Source organism: Alligator sinensis, unplaced genomic scaffold (assembly GCF_000455745.1).
Source record: "Alligator sinensis unplaced genomic scaffold, ASM45574v1 scaffold1190_1, whole genome shotgun sequence".
Taxonomy (NCBI): Eukaryota; Metazoa; Chordata; order Crocodylia; family Alligatoridae; genus Alligator; species Alligator sinensis.
In genome coordinates this window covers 289,489-303,239 of record NW_005842969.1, presented here as the reverse complement: position 1 = coordinate 303,239, position 13,751 = coordinate 289,489, and the positions used below count along the sequence as shown (strand labels likewise).

The window sequence follows — 13,751 nt, the reverse complement described above, 5'->3', positions numbered from 1 at the left end:
CTCATGTCAGTTACAACGATGCATTCAGTAATTAGCAGGTAGTCTGCAAACTATACTGAAGACAACCAGGCTCAAATCATTTGTTGGCTACAGCACAGAACATGACTAATAGCGCAAAGGAGTATGATGCACTCCAGCTGGATGGTTACTTCCATGCCATTGCAGAGTCACTGTACATTTGGGTTTTCATGCATCAATTCAGGGGTGATGCATAGGGGGTGCATGTGCACCCCTTGAGTGCGGTGGTGCACACCCTGCAAAAAGGCGCCCCTGAATCACCACTCGCCACCCCACCGGCAGCGTCTGCGGGCGGTCCACGATCGCCCCTGGCTGCTGCTGCCAGCAGTGCCTGGGGGTGGTCGCCCCCTCCCCCCAGCACCGCCATGCCCCACCCCAGCTCCTGGAGGCACATGCCATTTATGCATCGATTCACATGCAGCACTGCAGCAGTGGTTTGAAACACATCTGGCCTTGGGGTCGTTCTCATGGCGACTATATTACAGCATATTACTAGAGCAGCCCCCTGTGGTACTACTATAGCTCACAAACAGCTGATGCCTCAGGGATAACCTTGGATAAAAATTACTCTTTTAACATGCTCTGGCTATGAGCAATTGACCTATTTTAGTGGCTTTAATACAACATTAAGCTAACAGTTAAAAACCAGAAGAGTCACGGTTCTGATGGCAGACTGAACTCCACATTCTGTCCCAGCTTCCATGGTTATGGGTTTCTACCTATGCCAGGAAGTATTGTAACACTTCAATTGCATCAGAAAAAAAAGGAACTGAAAAAACATTCCTACATTTAAAGAAACCTCTCTGGGCTGGTGTGTGATCGTTTAGAAAAAGCCTTGTCATGTGGAAAGAGAGCTGGAACGAGATATGTTTTGCACCCTTAACTATAAAGGCGGTCTGGTCTTGGTAGCGCTGCAGCACTGCACTCAGGTTCTGCGGAAGTGGAGAAGAGCTGGGGGCATGCACTCAAGGCCATTTAGACGCATGCCTGTACTGTCTGCTGACGCATGCCTAATTTGCAGGCTCAGGCATGCACAAAATAAGCACAGGTAGATAGGACTTCTCTCTCAGTGACACTTCCTGGGCATGCACCAGAGGCTGCAAAGACAGAGCTGAAGCATCTGTGTTTCACTGAGACCAGGAAAATGTTTTCTACACATTAGTAACTGTTACCATACTTAAATTAGTAAGTTTCTGACCACCACATAGTAAGCACAGGCTGAACATATCAACTGGTTATAGCATGGGCAGGCAAGATACAATCCATGGGCCAAATCCAGCCAACCAGGCCATTCTATTCAGCCCGTGGGGCCTCTCAAAATTTTAGAAAATTAGTATTTATCTGCCCCTGGCTGCCTGTCAAAGATGACAGGAGACAGGGGCAGTAGGACCCATAGGGAGCCAGAGGCAGAACTAAAGAGCTGCTGCAGCAAGTCTGGCCCTGCCCCACCCCACTCCAGCCCCCACCCCCACCCCAAGCCCCAGCCAGAAGCCTTTGCCTAGCAGGGGTTGCTGGAGGCTTCTGGCCTGGGACTGTTCCTACCTCCTAGTGCCAAGGGAAATACAGATAAGAAGGAGGGGAGGAGAGGGGAAGGGAGGGGAGGACTGTGGGCGATGGCCCCAAACCTCGGGGCCGGCCGGGCTGGCTCCTGCAGTCCTAGCACTGCTGGTAGGAACCACATGATGCTTGTGCACAGCAGGCAAGGAAATGGCTGCAGCAGGCAGGGGGAAGGTGCAGTGAGCAGGTACGTGGAACAGTGACAGCTGGGTGACAGCATGGGGCCTGTGGGTGCACCAGGGCAGGAGCATGGAGCCTGGGCTGGTAGGGGCTTTATTAAGCTGGGCTGGCTCCCTCCTCTCCCTGCTTCAGCATCACAGCCCAGGGTCCCGTACTCCTGCTGCCCTGCTCTGGGCCCCACCAGCGCTGGACCCAGTGCACCCACATGGGCCCTGTGCTCCCGCTCAGCTGTTGCTGCACTCTGTGCACCTGTTCACAGCCCCTTCCCTCAGCCTGCTACAGCCATTTCCTCGCATGCCGCACTCCAGCATCATGTGGTTCCCAGCTGCAGCACTGGGACATGGTGCTGAAGTGGCGGGGGTGGTGAGAAGTAGCAGGAGAAGGGCAGCAGTGGTAGCGAGTGCGTGCACGGGGCCCGTGCCAGGCCAGGAGTGCATAGAGCCCGGGCTTGCAGGAGTGCTGACGGGGGCTCTGCCTGCCACAGGAAGCAGGTTGTGGGCAAACCCTCCCCGCTCCACAAAAGTCACAACCCTCCCCAGCCACCCTCCTCTCTCACACTCACAGCCCTCCACAAAACCCATACCCACCTGCACCCCACCTATCTACCCCTCACAAATCCCACACACAACCACATACATCCCACCCGTCCACCCACACACACCCCACCCACAAACCTATGCCCACCCCCACCCCCCCATAATATACAAGAGCAAGACTTAAGCTATTGTGCCATCATCTCCATGTACACTACACAAACGCATGCAAATCAGGACAAAAATATTTTTGACGTGAAATTAATGAATGTTGTGGTACATGTTTGATTTTTAAAATATAAATTCGTGTTTTTCTGGTCCAGAACTGGCAAAACCCCTTGCTGAAAAGAGTAATTCTGGGGGGAAATGGGAAGGACTTCTGGTGGCAAAGGTCAAGGGTTAAGGGGTGGGACTTCCGGTCCCAATATGGCAACCAGGGGGCAGGGCTCCCTATGCAGCCCTCAACAGCTTGCCAAAACCCGGTAAGTGGCCCTCTGCCCAAAATAATTCCCTGCCCCTGCATTACAGTCACTTATAGTCTCTCTTCCCCAACTTGCCCATGGCTTCCTAGCATTTCTGAATTTACTAAAACACTGCTAAATCCTGCCTGCACTAAGCAGTATTTAGAAACTTGCTAAAATATGCTAACGCTTTTAAAAAAAAAACCACTTTTTTTCCTAGTCTAGATGAGGCCCATAGGCAAAGTTAAACACTCATAAGCAGTTGAGCCAGATGCTGTACCAGATGAAGAAGCACAAAACTGGAGATCTGATTCCCCCTAATACTGGCCTGTATATGGGCTCTTGCTGTAGTCTTCAATTTAGGAACTACAGAAATTTCCAATATTGTACTGTTTCAGCTCCTGCACCTCCTATTTCGCCAAAGGTATAAGCAGCCCCAAGTGACCTACCCATTCCAAAACCTTGTTTCCCTAACAAGTCTAGGATATAGTTGTGCATAATCTATTAAAAAAATTAAAACAGTAAGTATGAGGGCAGCACAAAATAAGCCAAATTTAATGTCTAAATAAACACTAGAGGCTACAGTATGGACTATATTAATCATTTTCATAGTTAAACATCCCACAAAGTATGCAAATCCTTGCCTATAGTTTTGCCAAGAGACTGCTACAAGCAACCACTCAATCCTTTTGCATTCCTATTAAAAAGAATTAACACAGGTAAAGGAAACAAAAAGCTGGAAAATTATGTGCGTGTGCGCGCATGTGTGCATGTACTTTTTTCTCTCTCTTTTGCAGCAGTATTTGAGGTGACACTTTAAAACAACCATTAAAGTAGGAATTTAGAAATATCAAAAATGCCTTAGTTACAAATCTCCTGTGCCTACTCTCAAGCTATGCAGGGAAATTATTTGGAGAGCTGGAAAACAATGCGTTTGATGTTTAAGTTTTAGCCAAAACAGAATAACCCTGACTGACCCAACCCACTCTGAAGTTCAAGTCCAGATGCTAGAAAATCTTGAGAAAAATGAAGTTAGATGGTTTTCATGCAGGGACTATGCCCAACCCACAACCAGGTCATATCTCTAAGCTGTTTGAGGACAGAACAGATGTACAGCATTGTCAAAATGTGATCAAAAGCTATACAATCAATACAGCAGTTCAATACACCCAAAGGTATTCATACGTACCTATACTGGAGGTATAATCGGTGGCTCCAAAGATCAACTCTGGTGCCCTGTAGTACCGAGAGCAGATGTAAGAGACATTAGGCTCTCCACGAACCAGCTGTTTTGCACTAAGGAGGAAGCAAAATAGATAACTTTCAGTGATAGCACAGGCAAGCTTTCCATCTTATTTCTGTTTCTCACTCATTTCCAAACTCCAGAATCTTGTGTTCTACCACACAGATGTAAAATACAAACTCTACTTAGTGTTAATCCATCAAACAGCTACCTCATGAGGTCACAGTGGACATGTCAAAGATACTTTGAGTACAATCCAGCAGAAAAAAAGGTCCAGAGCCCTCACTGTCAGTAGCGTATACAAAACAAATTTGCTGGGTATAAAGGTTTATTTAGCATAGGACTGTCCAACTTAAGAGCAGCTGTTGGGGGAGAGGCCACATGGGCTCGGAACCCCATTGTGCAAAACCCATCTTGCCAACATGTGGGCAGTGATAACCCACACTCACTGTGGTGTGGGCAGCATAAGCCTCCCCTTCAGCTTTGCCATGCAGGTAGGCAGCAAGCTCACCAGGCTCCTCCTGCTATGCTGCTCTGCCCAGAAACCCCAGCCACCACAGCAGCAGGCCCAATGGGCAGGAGCAGCAGCTGGGCAGGAGCTGTGGGCCAGATGTGGCCCACATGCCACTAGTCAGATGGCCCTGATTTAGGGACACATTTATACTCCCCAAGAGGGAATATAGCCCCTTCTAATTTAGGCAGAAGGTAAAAGGGAAGGTAGACATGAATCCTTCAAATGTCTCTGTTTTAGTTTTTAAAAGCTCCTTCTCCTCACTAAACAAAACCCAAATACCTCCTTTATTTACTCTCATACCAGAATCCCTCTGTTTCTATACCACTTCAGAAGGCCTGATACACAATAAGAGGGATATGGTGAGAAAGAAAGGTGCTTGGTGAGAGTAGGCACCTGGCTGGGCTCTGCCCTTTTTAGCATTAAGGGTGGAATTCTATTTACCTGTGTATGCCTAAATGGCAGTTTTCTAGCTGTGTACCAGGGTGTTTTTGGCTCTGCCTCTACATCGTGAACACAAAACTACATGCGCATAAATTGTAATATAATATGAAAGTGCCACATGTTCAGCAACTGATGGCCTAATAAAATGGCAAGCCACACACAAAGATGCTCCATATTTAATGTAGAATATTTTTGTGCCTGGTGTGTACTGCGCCTTAAACTGAATGTGTAGCATTTGCCACAGATCCAGAGCTGCCCTGGGGCCCAGATGGAGACTTGGGGCCTCCCCCAACTTGATCCGAGGCAAGGACATAGCCCTCCCCACACCACCTTCCCCATTCACAGGGCTGGACTAGGGACAAGTCCAGGACAAAGCCATCCCTTCCCAATACCCAGGATCAGGCAGGGGACAGCCCTAGGCTTCATGTTGATCCCAGACATTGCATGATTGGGACCAGAGGAATTTTATGCCCCTTCCCAAACATTGTGCATTACGGCATGCAAGTCTGGCATTGCAGGATGAATGATATTTGGGATGAAACACAAAATTCCTCTCCTCTGAAGTATATGCTCATGCATTTACACATCCATAGGACAGAGTCGCTACCTGTGCATAAGTGCCAAAAGCGCTACTTATGTGGCTAGAAAGTTGCCATGTACATGCACAAAAGGAAACAGAATTCTGCACTAGCGCTCAGCCTACACGGCACAATGCCTGCTAGAATGGGGTCTCAATCTTCTACAGAACTGCCTCAGCGGGGGCAGCTGTCACCTGGGGAAACCATCCCCACCAAAGCAAACCAAAAGGAATTCAGGAAGGTTCAACTACAATGTGAGAAGATGAACACACCTACTGTATATTATACTTGCTACGTCAGCTTATACAGCTCGGTAAGATTTTAATGGGTAAGGAAGTGAAGTTGCTGTTTGAATACTTGCAAGACAACATTTTAGATCATTTATAACACACATCTGAACCAATTACAAACAGAGATGTTTTGTTTTTCCATGGGAAGTTTTCTATTTGTAAAAAGTCACTGTTTCATAAAATCAATTAGTAACAATTTGCCTCAATCTAATTCTGAAATGGAACTAATAAGTAGTGCAAATGATTCTACAGATAGTGACAGTGAAACTGGAGGTGCCACGATGACCTCAGTGGAACAGAGTTAAACTCTGTTGAAGTAGATGAGTAGGCAACCATGGCATATCATGTAGAGTTCTTTGGGTGTGCATGATGTGTGTGTGAACAGTTTTCAGTGCCTTTGGTTTTTTTTCTTAAATTTAAACAAACAATGTAAGGAAAGTACATGCTATTGTGTACTGTCTTTATATTTTTACAAGTATTCCAATAAAAATAATTTCTTTCCACATAAAGCTTTGAATTGGTTTGACTATAACATTTAAACCACATTAAGTGTATTTAATTCTTTTCCTAATCAAATATTTTAGTTCAAATACCTGTGGCTATTGGGACATACAATTAACGTGGGGGTACTTTTTAGTTTTGTTTACTAAATATAAGTCAAATAAGTCAGATCACACTTGATTTAGAGCATAGGAAATTTTTCCAATTCAAAATTTTCCAGAAAACTCACATCTCTGATAACAAATGAACACAGCTGAACTGTCTCCAGCATTTTTGCGCACAGCACAACCATAGGTCAAACCAAGCAGTAGTGAGACAAACTCATATCCAAAAATGGATCATCTCACATGGCAGTATACCAAACTAGTATTTACTGACGTGGTGTCTCCATAAGCATCCTTACATGGATCAGACCAAACATTTATATTTTGAGATAACGGGGCTTTGAAATAATTTTGTATGTAGAAACTTTATCTCCTGAAAATGGATTTCAGTGCAGTCTGAAACATTAAGTTTTACATTTCACTGAACAGTGAACACATTTGCTCACACTTGTCATGGATGGCATTCTAGAGTTTTGACTTTTTTGTATTTTCTTTCTCCTGCCAACCTATCCCGCAGTTCTCCCTGTACTGATTGTTTCATGTCTCTTTGAGAAACTTCTTGCTGTATGAACACTTCTCACAGTTAATCTTGGGCTAGCATCCACTTCAGGGTTGTCTGTTAGCCCAGAACCAATGTGTTGACTTTACCTGCATGGTTCTAGAGTATTTTGCTTTTAAATGACAATTATTGGTTAGTTTTGGGTAGGGTCCAATAAACAGACTGGATAACTTTAATTTTTAAAACAGCATTTCCCTAGATTTGCCTTGACGTTCACCGTTGTTTTCTGCTTTGGAGTTAGAATCACATATTGTTATCTTTTAAAGAGAAGTTCATGTCTTATGAACTTCTACATGAATAACCTTTTCGGGTTGGATTGTCATCATTAAAAAGCACTGCAGAATCAAGAGCTGGTGACCTGGCACTATGGAAACAAACAAATTTCTTGCTCAACTACACTGACAAGTATCCCATTCCCAGCATTTTTGGGTCTCCTCACCTCCACATTTACTTTATCTAGAATCCTTAAATGTTCCCACTGGCATCAAACAGAACTAAAGATCAGTTAAAAGTTTACATTCAAATTGCTTTTTCGTATTAACTTAACTCTTATTTCAAATTGTAGAGTCATTTGCTTTATTTTAAGTTTCCTGTTCCAAATGCAGAGGATTCTTGAATGCCAAATGTAAAAGGTATGGATCACCTTCTTGCAGGGTGTTTACTTTTCATTCCATCCAGGAAGAGCACACACCAACTGCTGAAACTTCTTTAGCCTGACGAAGGGTTTTTGAACTCGAAAGCTTGCTTAATAACTATTCTCCAACCATTTGGGTTGGTCTAATAAAAGATATCAAATTCACCCAAGAAACCTTGTCTGCCTGAATCACCTTCTGACATTCCAGCGTACTATGGTCAACCTACTTTCCTGACAGCCACTTTGGTGACCTCTCACAACATCCTCCAACTTATTTGGTCATCTAAAGTTCTAGGGCGTTTTCAGGAAAGGACTCCACCAGAAAGGAAGCAGCTTCCTGATCCTGCTTTGATTTTCAGAATTGCTATGTTAAACAATATTGCTTGAGTCAAGAAATGGCTGGTTAGCTTTTTAACTGATACAAGGCACCCAGTGATAGTTCTGCCCCACAGATAAAGAAAACCATGTGCCATGATAGATATGGATTTAGATATCTACCACAAAAATGTTTGATAAACTCCTGTCTTCCTTAGCCTGACAAAGGGTTTTTGAACCCGAAAGCTTGCTTAATAACTATTCTCCAACTATTTGGGTTGGTCTAATAAAAGATATCAAATTCACCCAAGGAACCTTGTCTGCCTATGTCTTCTGCTGAGGCATCAACATTTTATGGGGGCTGGTATACACATGTGCAAATGAGACAGATCCAGAGGTTACTTTATAGCACTATACTATACCAACCATCACCCAGTAATCAAATCTGTCCCTACCTGTTCTTCTCTAGCTTCACTGGTTTTCATATACAAATGCAATTTTTTTTTCCTATATCTGCACAATTCCCAGGTTTTGGGTCTTGTGAAGTCCACTACTTTCTGAAACTTCTTGCAATACTTTTTCCTCTGTAAATTATTTATATAATAGGTAAAAAAAGAGATTACAAAGTTTTGGAAGATAATTTTAAACACATTTGGAACATGAAAAGACAAATTTACCTTCCAAAGTCACAGAGTTTTAGAACAGCTGTATCAGGGTCCAGCAAGAGGTTCTGTGGTTTTATATCCCGATGGCAGATTCCAAAGGAATGGATATAGGCTAAACTCCGGAACAGCTGATACATGTACAACTGGAACACAAAACAGACACGTTATATAATATGTACAATTTCCTAATCACAAAAACAAGAGGGGGTGGATGGCAGGTGAGATTATCATACTAACAACCCTATAAAGAAAACCACAGCCAATTCTGCAATTCACTGATTTTTTTTAAAAAGTACATAAAATAACAAGACAGAATTTAAAGCAATATGTTCAAGGTGGGCAAGACACAGGAGCTGACCTACATTAATTCCCTCCCACACAACCCCAATGCTTCTATCTGTTAAAGTCAGTTAATGTATTGTGTATTTCTTACTCCTTTAAAAGTAAATCTTTTATGCCTAGAGAAAAATTCAATGACAGCAGTTCAGCAATCAGAGCTAACTCTACAAAGAATGAAAGCAGTCTTAGAAACAACACAGTGCAGAAAAGTACTTCAGTTTTCCAATCCTATCTATCATACGTGGAAAAGGCATCACCACAAACTTGATTAGAACCCAGAGGTTGCTATATGGTGCCAATACCACAACTACCCTAGGCAATTTACTAGAACTGGATGCCTCAGCTGGTTGTTCTGCCTGGGATGCTCTTCCAAACACATCCAGATGGACCAGTGAGCTTCAATATTTCAAAATAGCCCCAAAGTTTTTGTTTCCCAGTAATGGTGCTAAGTACTGTGGAATAAGCACTGCAGTATCATAGAATTACAGAATCATAGAAAATGAGGTTTGGAAGGGACCTCAGGAGGTCATCTAGTCCAGCCCCCCGCTCAAAGCAGGACCAGCCCCAACAAGATCATCCCAGCCAAAGTTTTGTCTACCCGGGTCTTAAAAACCTCCAAGGACAGAGATTCTACCACCTCTTTGGGTAACCTGTTCCAGTGTTTTATTACCCTCCTTGTGAGAAAGATTTTCCTAATATCTACCCTAAACTTCCCTTGTTGCATTTTGAGACTATTGCTCCTTGTTCTGACATCTGCCACCAATAAGAACAGTCCAGCTCCATCCTCTTTGAACTCTCCTTCTGGTAGTTTAAAGCAACTATTAAATTCCCTCAGTCTTCTACTCTGCAGACTAAATAAGCCCAGTTTCCTCATTCTCTCATCCTGTCATGTGCCCCTGCCCCCGAATCATTTTCATTGCCCTCCGCTGGACTCTCCAATTTGTCCACATCCTTTCTGTAGTGGGGATCCCAGCACTGGAAGCAGTACTCCAGATGTGGCCTCACCACTGCTGAATAGAGGGGAATAATCACTTCCCTTGATCTGCTGGAAACACTCCTACCAATGCAGCCCAGTATGCTGTTAGTGCTTCCTTCGTAACAAGGGCACACTGCTGGCTCATATTTGGTTCCAGAGTGCACTGATGCAGTTGCAACTGTAGGGTGCATAGTGTGAGTGCCAACATGTTTCTGTCAAAAGTCAGCTTACTGAGTAGCAGCACTGGGCCACTGAAAAACCAAGGAAGGGAAGAGACACTATTCCATGTCACAAGCATCCCGCAGTACTTGTGCTGCATTGGGCAGGAACACCCAAAGGAGATGCTATAAGTATCAACACCATGCAGGCAATTTTTGGAGAAATATTTCATTTGGACACCATTAAACAACCCTGCACGCATCCTTAAGTTTATTATTCATTAGAAATAATGAAGGTATTACAATATTTGCAAACTGAAGTTTCCTTTTCTGTAACCAGCCTCCTGCCTTCCACTGCTTCACTCAGTGATGCCAAAACTGATACAACAGTAATGAATCATATGCACCAAACTGACACCTCTGGCTGAGTATGGCAGGAACAAGAGATACTGCTTGTTTCTTCCTACATGCATGCATCCCAGTGATCGGTGGCAGCTTAAAAATAAAGCAATTCCAGAAAGTTTAAATCAGGAACAGTACTTCACAAAAATCCTCAAAATCTGCATGGATGGAACTTGGCATACTGACTGAAAACATCACTGTAAGGGGAGAAAAAAAAAAGTAGAAGGGTGCAGACAGTGCTGATGTCAAGGTTCTTTTTGAATTCCACGGCTTTTAAATATTTTTAGTTGCCATTAGCAAACAGAAGAACGTTTATACTTGCTGATAAATGTATGACTTCTTGATCCAAGATGGAAGCAGCCATTTCTGGGAATGTGCAGAATAAAAAAGCAGAGGGCTGGTATGGCAGTGGACATTTTTTCAATTTAGCAGTGATCACTCACTGGGCTAGCAATTTGGACGTCAAAAAAACTCTGCCAGAAACTGGGCTATTTTATCTTTTTGTTTTCAGGCTTTCTGTGACAAGCCCAATTTTTGGCTCTCAAAACCTAAGGCTGAGAAGGTTTTAAAATCTTCATCTCCTCCTCCCCAGTGATTCCTTCCTATGCCCATACCCCATTCTCCATCTACAACTATTTATTGTGCGTTGCACAAGCTATTTGCCTGATAAGAGAGAGGGGAAGAGTAAAACTTTCCAAATTTAGCAGTTCATATTAGCAGTGTAATGTGGGATTATCCATTAGGGCTAGAACAGCCACTATTACAAATTTTAGTGAAAGTTGATTTTAAGGCCAAAACAGATTAGAGAGAGAATTGATTTTTAAAGCTGAAATGGAAAATATTTACAGACAAAACAGATGAGAAATGGTCAGTTCGGGAACAGAAACTGATGCGATCCATGGGAAAAATGGACCAGATGGAATATCTGAAACCAGTAATTTCAAAAGTAAACCTGAAGAAACTGTCAATTTAAGGAATGAAAATAATGACCAATGAGGGATTTTAGGAATGAAACTGACAAGATATTGTGAATTTCAAGACCAGAACTGCTGAGAGATCAAAAGCATCATCAAAACAGGTAGAACTGGACAAAACTGACAAAGACTTCAGGGCTTAAATAGTTTTAAAATTGTCATTTTGTAAATGAAAACAACAGAGGCTCATCAATTTGGGGGGCTGAAACTGACAAGTTTCTCCAGGGAATTTGGCTAATGAAACCAAAGAGGTTTCAGAGTGAAAAACTGTTAAAAGCTTGTAAAATTCAGAGGCAGAAACTGTTGATATTGTGGGGCAAACCTAGCAAAGTGTCACCAATTTCAGGCTAAAAGTGGGTAAATTTTAAGTTAGAAACTGATGATAGATCATTGATTTCAGGGCACAGACTGATAGGTCATGAAACCTGGGGTGAAACCTGGAAGGGGCCTGTCAATTTCCAGGGTAGATGCTGATGCACTTTGGCAGTGAAACTGAGGAGATTCTTCAATTCTGAGAGAAAAACTGATTACAGTTCTGTATAACTTGGAGGCAAGACTGGGTAGATTTTGGAACAAAAAACTGATAAAGGGTTACCAATTTCAGGGGCAAAAGGGACAGGAGTTCAGGCAAAGAAACTAACAAAGGCCTGTCAGTTTAGGGGTAAATTTCACCTTCACAAGAGTTCATCAATGTTAAGGACAAACTGACAAGAATTAGTGTCAGGATCCACTGATGGGTCACTAATTTCACAGGGGCAACAATTAATGAGATTTTTAAGGTGGAAACTGAAAAGGGTTGTAAATTTCAGGGCTGAAACTGACAATGGCCTGTCTCTTTCAAGGGGAAAGCTTGTGAGGGGTCATCAATTTCAGCAGTGAAACATGAAATTTCAAGACAGAAACTGAGGAAGGGTCATCAATTTCTAGGGCAACACTGGCAAATAGCTGCCACTTTCAGGGGCAAAACAGATGAGATTGCAGGACAGAAACTGAAAACGCTCATCAATTTCAGAGGTGTCAATGGTAACCTGTCATTAGTTTCAGGGGTGACACTGACAATTTACCAACAACTTCAGTATCAAAATTGGAAAGATTTCAGAGGTAAGACTTATGGTGGTTATCTTTTTAAGGAACAAAATAGATAAAACTAGTGCGTATTCAGTGTAGAAATAAAGGACAGGTCACCAATTCTGGGGGCCAGAACTGAAGCGTTGTCTTATATTACAGGAAGAAACACTGATGAGGAGTTGCGCACACAGTGGAGCTGAAACTCAAAGAGGGAATCAGGTCATCCACTGTGTGGGGCCAAAAAAATGTCATGGGAAAGACAGTGGCTTGTTTGGGCACAGAATTTATCTTTCACAGCAGAACTGGATGAAGGGTCAATCAATCTCTCTAGATGTCCATTTGGGAGAGGGGAGGAGGAAGGGGAACAGATCATGCTTAATGGCAGAAATTAATGAATGATGGTCCATTTTGGAAGTGAAACTGATAATGGGTCAGCAATTTTAAGGACCAAAATAACAAGGGGGTTTGATTTTCTGAGTAAAAGTGGTGATAGTCCACTAATACTGACCTACAACTGATCAAGTTTTCAGGGCAGAAACAAATGGGGGGGTGTTAATTTGACCATAAAAGCTAAAGAGGCGGTAGTCATGGGGGACCTAAACTACTCAGACATCTGCTGGGAGACGCAGACGGCAAAGTCCCACCGTTCACACAGGTTTCTAACCTGTGTACAGGACCTCCACCTGACACAAGAGGTACATGGTCCCACTAGGGGGAATGCCATACTGGATCTGGTATTGGCAACGGGGGATGACATGGTAGGGGACCTACAGATCGATAGCCATCTGGGGGACAGTGATCACCTGATAATAGAATTCTTTATAAAACGTCGAATGAGTAAGGTAACTAGTATGGTGAAAGTGCTAGACTTTAGGAAAGCTGATTTCAATGAACTCAGACGATTAGTCAAAGATGCACTGCAGAGTAGGAGTTTTGAAGTGATGGGAGCCCAAGAAGGGTGGCTGTGCCTTAAGGAAATGATCCTTCGGGCACAAAGCAAGACGATCCCGATGCAAGGGAAAAGAGGGAAAGGGGCCAGGAGGCTTCCCTGGCTGACCAGAGAAATCCAGGGCAGCCTAAGGGCCAAAAGGGGAGCACATAAAAAGTGGAAACAGGGAGAAATCACCAAAGACAAATATACCTCCTCTGCTCGTGCTTGTAGGGAGGCAGTTAGACAGGCCAAAGCTACCATGGAGCTGAGGATGGCATCCCAAGTAAAGGACAACAAGAAATTGTTTTTT

General features: G+C 43.4%; 1 protein-coding gene across 6 annotated transcripts in view; it reads right to left on the bottom strand.

Moving 5' to 3' along the window:
- GSK3B (glycogen synthase kinase 3 beta) overlaps positions 1 to 13,751 on the bottom strand; it is a 238,349-nt gene that overhangs the window by 73,158 nt on the left and 151,440 nt on the right. For all 6 annotated transcript variants that reach the window (XM_025192824.1, XM_006036548.3, XM_006036547.3 and 3 more), the window contains 2 exons: positions 8,606 to 8,736; positions 3,939 to 4,045 (listed from right to left, as the gene is read on the bottom strand). In XM_025192824.1, coding sequence (XP_025048609.1) covers positions 3,939 to 4,045; positions 8,606 to 8,736 — 238 coding nt within the window. The remainder of the gene's footprint in view (positions 1 to 3,938; positions 4,046 to 8,605; positions 8,737 to 13,751) is intronic.